The sequence below is a fragment of the Haplochromis burtoni genome, unplaced genomic scaffold (genome assembly GCF_018398535.1).
Source record: "Haplochromis burtoni strain Fernald_Lab_line unplaced genomic scaffold, NCSU_Asbu1 Contig_446, whole genome shotgun sequence".
Classification (NCBI taxonomy): Eukaryota; Metazoa; Chordata; class Actinopteri; order Cichliformes; family Cichlidae; genus Haplochromis; species Haplochromis burtoni.
The window spans coordinates 455,598-465,157 of record NW_024582807.1 but is presented as its reverse complement, the minus strand read 5'-3'; the positions used below and the strand labels follow the sequence as shown (position 1 = coordinate 465,157).

The 9,560-nt window shown below is 44.9% G+C and overlaps 2 protein-coding genes across 2 annotated transcripts; both read left to right on the top strand.

Annotated features, from left to right (window-relative positions):
- Positions 1 to 86: 86 nt before the first annotated feature.
- Positions 87 to 325, top strand: LOC121812146 (F-BAR and double SH3 domains protein 2-like; the record flags this gene model as incomplete). Its single annotated transcript, XM_042213487.1, is given in 1 exon segment — positions 87 to 325. A coding segment is annotated over 1 exon segment (239 nt), but the record flags the coding sequence as incomplete, so codon positions are not given.
- A 127-nt stretch (positions 326 to 452) lies between these two features.
- Positions 453 to 3,427, top strand: LOC121812147 (lysine-rich arabinogalactan protein 19-like). The gene is made up of 3 exons (XM_042213488.1): positions 453 to 756; positions 844 to 908; positions 991 to 3,427. The coding sequence occupies exons 1-3, from the start codon at positions 453 to 455 to the stop codon at positions 1,072 to 1,074; spliced, it is 453 nt and encodes a 150-aa protein (XP_042069422.1). The 3' UTR covers positions 1,075 to 3,427.
- Positions 3,428 to 9,560: the final 6,133 nt, after the last annotated feature.

The following is a 9,560-nucleotide window of genomic DNA, read 5'->3' as shown; positions in this document are numbered from 1 at the left end:
TGGTGAGATCTGCCTCCACCAGATAATATCGGAGTTTTGATTTCCTGCTTTGTTTAATACCCTCGTTGCCACTGTCTGTGTTGCAGTTTCATTCGCAAAGGCTTTGTACGACTACGCGGGACAAACGGAAGATGAGCTGTCGTTCCCAGAAGGCGCCATCATCCGCATCCTGAGCAGAGAGACCCACGAGGACGATGGCTTCTGGGAGGGCGAGTTTAACGGCGTTGTTGGTGTGTTCCCCGCAATTCTTGTGGAGGATCTCACCGTGACCAGCGAGAGTGGAGATGGGCAAAGAGACGGCAGCGCACAGGTAGGCTCACGCTGACTTAGCCGCTAAATTTCATGTTCTACACAATTAAAGTTCTTCTGGTTGAACGCGCACACACTATGTCCCCCCCTGGATCAGCTGCCTCTACATCAGCGCAGTACGAATCTACTGTAGCAACTTATTTATGACACTAAGTCCTGTGTTGTTAAATAATTTATTTCTTTTTATTTTATATAAAATATTAAAGTTTGCACACCTGTCCACTGTTTGTGTTGAAGTCTTCCCCGTCCACACTCTCTCAGTGCGAGCGCTCCCCTCGTGGTCCCTTCCAGTCGGGACCTCTCCACAGCAGCCCCCTTCAGACCCCACCGTGTCCTCTCCAGTGTCGAGTCCCTGCAGCGCCACAGCCTCTCCCATTGGCCGACCACCCTCCTATCACAACGGACACCACAGACTGCCGCCGGCTCCACACAAAAGCCCCTTTCACAGTGGGAATCTCTGGTTTGTCTGTGAGTGGTTATCTGTAACAAAAAAGGCTGGTGTGAATAATAATCTGCCTCCTCTGCCCTCTTCAGGTCCAGCACAAAGCTCCCCCCAACCCCCCAAATACCCGGAGAGCGGCGGTGGCACCATCCGACCCGTGAGTAAAACCTTCTGTGGTGACGTAAATGACAGCAGACCTTTTTTATCTTCATTTTAACTGAGCCGGTGGATTTTTACAGGTACGCGCCGCACCTCCGCCCCCGAAGCAGCATCCTCGCGGGCAGGTGAAGCGGCGAGAGGAGGTTGAGATCACACTGGTGTGAAGGCGGCACCCCCTCGAGCAGGGACTCGTAAAAACACTCCCAAAGGAAACCCAAGGAAACTTAAAAACTCCTGAAGACGCCTGGAGACGGAAGAAGCCCCCCCACTCGGAGAAGGAACACCGCTGCGCCTTTTTCTTTTAACTTCCCGTTCAGTGTTCTCGTTTCTCAACACTACTTTACCCAGAGTTTGTACAAGGCTTCATTCTCACCCCCGAACAGTTAATAAGGTGATAACGAGCAAAAGAAGTTGATAGAAAAGTTAACATCATTTTATCCGTTAGTAAAAATCAGTGTGTTTGGACTCGCTGGCTGATATTTTAGGGAGTCGAGCTCATTCGTTCCCTTGCAGAGAGCTCAGTGTGGTATCATTCATCAGTTCGAGCAGCCAGTTTGGTTCTAAAGAACATGCAGCTGACTGAATGAGGCGTTTCATGATATTTAACGCACCGACAGCATAAAACTGAGCCGTTAGCTGATGAGCAGACCCTGGATTTTCTGTTGTTTGAGACTCGGTCAAAGCAGCGTTTCATGTTAAAGTAAAACATGTTAGACTGGACTGACCTTGACCTTTGAGAGGTCAAACTGAAGGAAGTGTTTGTGTTTTACCTTTTCTGTTTATGAACAAAGACACGAGTCTGCAGAACATATCGTCGATCAGGCCTCTGTTCCCTAGATTTAGACACATTTCACACCCCTTCAGTGAGTCTTGATAATTTCAGCTGTGTTCTGAAATGAGAAACTGAACCCTTGAACACATCAGGGAACTGTTCACAGAGGTCCCAGAGACCTCTATAGGACCAGAAGTCTTTTACAGACGCAGGGGTCGCCCCCTGGTGGCCTGTAAATAGAGTACAGTTTTTTTTTTGTTGCTTCACTTTTCCAACCTGGCAGCTGTGTCAATGTTCTGATGTCTGTGGTCCTTTTTGGCAGTGACGTCATTCCCGAGTTTGTGCATTCCAGCAGGAAAGTCAGAAAAGCAAAGTAAGATGGGATTTATTTTAGCTGCAGCACGTTCATTGATAGAATGTGGTAAGTGCTTAGCGTGTGGCTTATATCATGAGTCACAAATACAGGTGAGTGACAGAGCAGATTATGTTTATGTTCTCTGTCACCATCTTGGATTGTTGAGGCTGCCTGCTCTGACTTTCCAAAAAGGAAATACTAGTTGAGGGGGAGTTCCAGATGAAAATTACTACTGGGAGCTCAGGAATTCCGACTTCCGACTCAATCTGGAATGCACCGTAAGCCAAGGGCCAACAAGACAACAGCAGATATTTTGACGTCGCCCCCTGGTGACAGGACAAGGTTACAGCACCATTGTACAACCACACCGCTGCCTTCAGTGACCTTGCTTTTTAGGTGTAACCACTTTTCTGTATCTCTGTTGACACTTAATCGCAAAAAAAAATGTTGTTTGAAGTCAAAATACAAAGAAATTGTGAGCAGTAATCGGCAAAAATAGTCTGATAATCGCTAATTACATCATCACCAAACCATAAATCAATTTTCTGTTTTCACCTGAGCGATCTTTAGGCTGCCCGTGCTCCACACGGGTATTGCACATGTTTTCACTTCTTTTTTAGCTTCATTAGTCGATTATGTTTAAGATAAACTGCCTCCTGGCTCCGGTTTCACATTAAAGTCTCTGCAAGAAAACAGATAAGTTCTTCCTTCAGCTCGTCGGAAAACATCACTTCTAACTGATCGTGTTATGGATGCCTTAGCTGCAGAATTTCTCCTCGTTCATGGGTTGATGTTTTGGTCAACATTTCCTGTTTTATGTTTGTTTACCAGCCGTATTGGTATCAATACTTCCTGTTATTTAGCCGTAAATAGCCATTGTAGTGTCTTTGATTGAGATATGACTTATCGATCGTATTGATAGTTTACGGAGAGCTTAGAGATGGATATCTGTGCAAGTAATGGCACAGCTTTTTTCCCCTTTTTTGTTTTTAGAATTAGGATTTTAAGAAAACAAAAACAATTAAACTGTAGCTGAATCTGATCAGAGGAAAAGAGGTATCCGTCAGCCGTGACGCTGCGTTCTCGTTGATCTCCTTGAGATCTGAATGACATCAAACTTATTTTTGAAGTTTGCATTTACCCTGTTGTATTAAAAGAATAACTAAAGTTTCTTTTCCATTAGAGAATGTTTTGTTAACCTGTTTACTGGTCTTGATTATGCATCAAGTCAGAATCTGAAATTCATTTTTTTTAAAAAGGACGTAAAACTCCCACGTTTTACAGCGTCGGCTATGCGGAGGCTGCCAGGCGTCGTATTTACACACCCATGGATGTTTAACTGTATTTATTGTGTACAAATAAATGTGAAATAAAGATAGCTTAAATGGAACAAGACTCTGTTTTAACTCTTAATTCCTGCATCCACCTGTTTAAAATATATTATTTTAAAATAATGTGTTACATGACTACACAGAAGGATGTTTCAGCTCAGTATATAGCAAATATAAAAAATATAAATAATTCTTAATTTTAAAATAAACATTAATCTGATTATTAAAAAAATTATTGGACAAAAAGTACATGGAAAAAAGAACTCGGTGAAATAGAAAAAATAAAGTTCAATATCTTGAAAATCAAATAGAATACAAGCTTTGTTTTCTTCTTTGTTTTCTGTATTTATCTGTTTGTATAAGACAAACAGTTTATCATAAGTAACTGAAAGTCTTTCGGCTCTTCGAAGAAAAACTGATGGGATCCAACAAATAAACATAACTAAAAACTGCAGCCTCAAAAGTAAAACTCATTTGTTGCTGATAACGAACGCAAATCCAAAGTGTTGTTGTTCCCACCCCAGAGCAGCAGGTGGCAGCAGCACGATACAAAGGAACTGGGATTTCTGTTCGTTGATTAAAGAGTTTTTTGTTGCAGTTTGACCTTCAGCTGAGCTTAATATTGGGTTTCTATTGATTTTAGAGATGCTATTCGCTGAGAGGTTGTCATATTTCATGCATGAAAGGGTTAAAACTTATCCTTTGTTTCATTTTTTAGTGAAACTCTGGTAGAGTAGCTTTGAAACTGATAATTCAGCATATACTAAAAAATAAAAGCCTTTTCTTACAGTATATTTGTGTGTATTTTATTTTGCAATATTTCTAATTACCACACTTAAAAGTGAACAGCCTGTAATGCTATCATGACTCATCACTCAGATGCGCATCTTTTTCTCTCCGTTTTGGCCTTCCGTCCACACTGAGACAGCGTTTTGAAAAAGCTCTCCAAAGCGTATACATTTGATGCCGTTTTCGCATAGCATTGTGGAAAGCGAACTGGAGCCTTTTTAAAAACAATGATAAATTGTAGACTATGTCCACGCGTACATGGGTATTTCTGAAAACTGAGATTTTTCGTTTTTTTAAAAATCCCATCCACACCTCAACACCAAAAACGAAGGAAAATGCTGCCAGGAGCATGCCAAAGCAACAGGTGGCGATATATTCCTAACCATGTAGAAATGTTGGCCAATCAGATGTCTAGACGCCTGGGCGGGAAAGAGTAAACAAAGATGGCGGCGCAAAGAAGCAGAACTGAGTCCTATGTGTGGAGGGACAGTAACTGTCTGTGTATGTAAGCATTTAAACACTACAGAGAGTAAAATTAACAGTATTTTGTCTAAGTCCGCCATTGTAGAAATTAATTTCACCGAAACAATAACTTGGCGCACAGTGTGACGTCAAAAAAGGCGCACACCTTTGACCCTGCGTTTTCTCCGTTTTCCTTGTCCATAGTAAACGCAAAAACGGAGTTCTTGAAAATCTCCACCCAGGCAGGAATTTTTAAAACTCTCCGTTTTCAGTGGCCGAAACGTGTGGACGAAAGGTACAAACGCATAGAAAAATCTACGTTTTCAAAAATACCCATACATGTGGACATAGCCTAGTCAAGTGATGCAATCATGTGATAAATTGTGACAGCCCCGTTAAAGATTAATATCAGTTTGTACATGCTCCAGATAGCTTTTCTTCTAATTCTTTAATTCTCAATCGCTTTTGCAACTTTGTACTTTTGTATTACTTGCAGCAACAACTCCACCTCATTGTTAGTCCATTTAAAAAAACTCGTCGCTTTTCCTCGACATTTTGCCGCGACGTTTCAAAGAGCCCGAAGTAAATCCGGTTGTTCAGTGATGACGCGACGAATCCTACTTCCGGGTCTAAAGTAGTCTGCGTTTAATATGGCTTTTGTGTTGTTAACATGTTTAATGTTATGTATTTTCTTCTATTTGATCTCAAAAAGCTCCTAAAACAGTCAGTGATCACTGTTGACCTCCCTCGGCTTTTATTACCGCTAATCATTTATTTAAGCTCAGTTTTTAAAACCTTAGGATGTAACTACAGCCCAGCCCATGCAGCAGTATATGAATGACTAACCTCGTATTGTGGATGGATTATCTCAGTTGTTCTCCTGGCTGAAGTTTGGTCCTTTTACAGCATCCTGCCATGCGATTACATTTGTTCCTGACCACCGAGAACACTCACGTTAACTTTTATCGAGTGGAAAAAAGTTAGCTTGTTTATATTATGCTAACATAGCTGTGTCGCTAGCGGTCACGTAGCACATCATTATATACCAGCTAGCCAAACTTCAGTAACCCTACAAACGTCACTGCTGTTTAGTTTTCTGTCTTCATTTATGCTGGAAGTGATAGCAGAGCTGTACGTTTTAATTTGTTTCCAAAACCCCGCAGTCAGGACATGCTATATTGTATTTAGATAGAAGCTAGCGAGCTAACTCCCTAGAAATAAGCACAAAAACAATTGAACCTATTTCATACTGTCATTATATTAAATGCTGCTATCCTGTATATATTGTACATACTATTGTTTGAGTACTTACGATTGTTTTTTTGTACTTTTTATATTTTACATTTATATTTATTATTGAAACTTGCACCAAGGGAGTGGCACTCCAATTTCGTTGTACTCTGTACAATGACAATAAAGGCTATTCTAAATTAGATAGAAGCTAGCGAGCTAACTCCCTGCTAACTTCTAACTCCGTTAAATGTCATAAATTCCGTTTTCATGGATGCCTGGATGTTAAACTCAATTGTTACACCTGGTAGAGCAGAACGCTGATCATTTTATTAAAGATGAAAGACTTTAGACAGTTTTTCAACTCTCAGTAATGCCATAGTGATCGTTTGATATATGGACCTGCAGCGGAGTTTAGACCCAGACACGGCTAGTGACGTCAGACTGAACAATCGGATAAACGGCAGACAGAAATGAGGCAGGTCGAGTGACCTTGCGTTTCACGCATGCGCAGTACTGGAACGTAAGCGTCAGCGTTTTCAATGTGGACGCACAACTCTGTGAAAACGGTAGTTTTTTTCAGACAAAAACGCCTTTTTCAAATTTATCCGGGCTAGTGTGACGTAAGATCACAGGCCGTTCCAATGACGTCACCAATCACCACACTTCAAAGCACAAAGCCTGCGTTGTCACAGTAACGCATTCTGCGATAGGAGGTCATATATAGGAGTGAACTTGACTCTCACACAGCCTGAACTGTCTGCCTGTCCTCATGTCTGCAGTGCTGCTGTCTCCTGTCACCCTGCATGTTTCTAAGGTTAGTTTTCTCCATATTTATGTTGTTCTTGTAGTTTTTGTCCTCTGGTTTTTGTCCTTGAGGTTTGAATATATAAAAAAAAAAAAAACACCCAGCACGCCCCTGCGGGCGGTTTATCCTTCAAGCTCGGGTCCTCTACCAGAGGCCTGGGAGCTTGAGGGTCCTGCGCAGTATCTTAGCTGTTCCCAGGACTGCGCTCTTCTGGACAGAGATCTCCGATGTTATTCCCGGGATCTGCTGGAGCCACTCGCCTAGCTTGGGAGTCACCGCACCTAGTGCTCCGATTACCACGGGGACCACCGTTACCTTCACCCTCCACATCCTCTCGAGCTCTTCTCTGAGCCCTTGGTATTTCTCCAGCTTCTCGTGTTCCTTCTTCCTGATATTGCTGTCATTGGGGACCGCTACATCGATCACTACGGCCGTCTTCTTCTGTTTGTCTACCACCACTATGTCCGGTTGGTTAGCCACCACCATTTTGTCCGTCTGTATCTGGAAGTCCCACAGGATCTTAGCTCGGTCATTCTCCACCACCCTTGGGGGCATCTCCCATTTTGACCTCGGGACTTCCAGGTTATACTCGGCACAGATGTTCCTGTACACTATGCCGGCCACTTGGTTGTGGCGTTCCATGTATGCCTTGCCTGCTAGCATCTTGCACCCTGCTGTTATGTGCTGGATTGTCTCTGGGGCATCTTTACACAGCCTGCACCTGGGGTCTTGCCTGGTGTGATAGACCCCAGCCTCTATGGATCTTGTGCTCAGAGCTTGTTCTTGTGCTGCCATGATTAGTGCCTCTGTGCTGTCTTTCAGTCCAGCTTTGTCCAGCCACTGGTAGGATTTCTGGATATCAGCCACCTCCTCTATCTGCCGGTGGTACATACCGTGCAGGGGCCTGTCCTTCCATGATGGTTCCTCGTCTCCCTCCTCTTTCTTGGGTTTCTGCTGCCTGAGGTATTCACTGAGCACTCGGTCAGTTGGGGCCATCTTCCCAATGTATTCTTGGATGTTCGTTGTCTCATCCTGGACTGTGGTGCTGACACTCACCAGTCCCCGGCCCCCTTCCTTCCGCTTAGCGTACAGCCTCAGGGTGCTGGACTTGGGGTGAAACCCTCCATGCATGGTAAGGAGCTTTCTTGTCTTTATGTCAGTGGCTTCTATCTCCTCCTTTGGCCAGCCTATTACCCCAGCAGGGTACCTGATCACGGGCAGGGCGTAGGTGTTGATGGCCCGGATCTTGTTCTTACCATTCAGCTGACTCCTCAGGACTTGCCTGACCCTCTGCAGGTACTTGGTGGTTGCAGCTTTTCTAGCGGCCTCTTCATGGTTCCCATTCGCCTGCGGGATCCCCAGGTACTTGTAACTGTCCTCTATGTCTGCAATGTTGCCTTCTGGTAGTTCAATCCCCTCAGTTCTGACTACCTTCCCTCTCTTTGTTACCATCCGACTACACTTCTCCAGTCCGAACGACATTCCAATGTCATTGCTGTATAGCCTGGTAGTGTGGATCAGTGAATCGATGTCTCGTTCACTCTTGGCATACAGCTTGATGTCATCCATGTACAGGAGGTGGCTGACAACTGCTCCGTTCCGTAGTCGGTATCCGTAGCCAGTCTTGTTAATGATCTCACTGAGGGGGTTCAGGCCTATGCAGAACAGCAGTGGGGACAGAGCATCTCCTTGGTAGATCCCGCACTTGATGGTGACTTGTGCTATGGGCTTGGAGTTGGCCTCTAGTGTTGTACGCCACATCCCCATTGAGTTCCTGATGAAGGCTCTTAGGGTCCCATTGATCTTGTACAATTCTAGGCATTCCAGTATCCAGCTCATCATCTAGCAGACCTACCCCCCACGTTACAATCCTAGACCACAATCAGACACTCCGCTAGTGGAGTCCCGCCTCATCCCATACCAAAACGTAGGGCATACGAGCAGCCGGCCTTCATAATCCACCCCCAGATACCCGCCTCCATTCTTCACACGCACCAGAGCATCTCCTTGGTAGATCCCGCACTTGATGGTGAGCTATGGGCTTGGAGTTGGCCTCTAGTGTTGTACGCCACATCCCCATTGAGTTCCTGATGAAGGCTCTTAGGGTCCCATTGATCTTGTACAATTCTAGGCATTCCAGTATCCAGCTGTGGGGCATTGAGTCATAGGCCTTCTTGTAATCAATCCAGGCAGTGCACAGGTTGGTCAGTCTGGTCTTGCAGTCTCGGCTGACTGTTCTGTCTACCAGTAGCTGGTGTTTTGCGCCTCTGGTATTCTTGCCAATTCCTTTCTGTGTCCCACTCATGTATTGACCCATGTGCCTGTTCATCTTAGCCGATATGATGCCTGACAGGAGCTTCCATGTAGTACTGAGGCAGGTTATTGGTCGGTAGTTGGAGGGGACCGGTCCCTTCTTGGGGTCCTTGGGGATCAGGACCGTCCGACCTTCGGTTAGCCATTCCGGGTGTCTCTCGTTAACTAGCAGCTGGTTCATTTGTGCTGCCAGACGCTCGTGGAGTGCAGTCAGCTTCTTTAGCCAGTAGGCGTGAACCATGTCGGGCCCTGGTGCTGTCCAACTCTTCATACTGGAGACCCTTTCTTGGATATCTGCCACTGTGATGGTTACTGGACCCTGTTCAGGGAGGTCGCTGTGGTCTGCCCTCAGATCCACTAGCCACTGAGCATTGCCGTTATGGGTTGCGTCCTTCTCCCATATGCTCTTCCAGTATTGCTCCGTCTCCAGCCTTGGTGGTGCTGTTCTCTTATTGTTGCCTTGCCACTGAGAGTACACCTTTGCTGGTTCTGTGGAGAACAGCTGGTTTATTCTCCTGCCTTCTATCTCTCTGGTGTACCTCCTCAAGCGGCTGGCTAAGGCTGTGAGTCTTTGCTTGGCAGTTTCCAAG

Bases quoted from the DNA above. Each gene is read 5' to 3' on its own strand.
- LOC121812147 (XM_042213488.1), top strand. From the start codon at position 453: ATGACACTAAGTCCTGTGTTGTTAAATAATTTATTTCTTTTTATTTTA. The intron at 757-843 runs GTGGGAATCTCT...TGCCCTCTTCAG, and splicing joins ACACAAAAGCCCCTTTCACA to GTCCAGCACAAAGCTCCCCC. The intron at 909-990 runs GTGAGTAAAACC...GGATTTTTACAG, and splicing joins GCGGTGGCACCATCCGACCC to GTACGCGCCGCACCTCCGCC.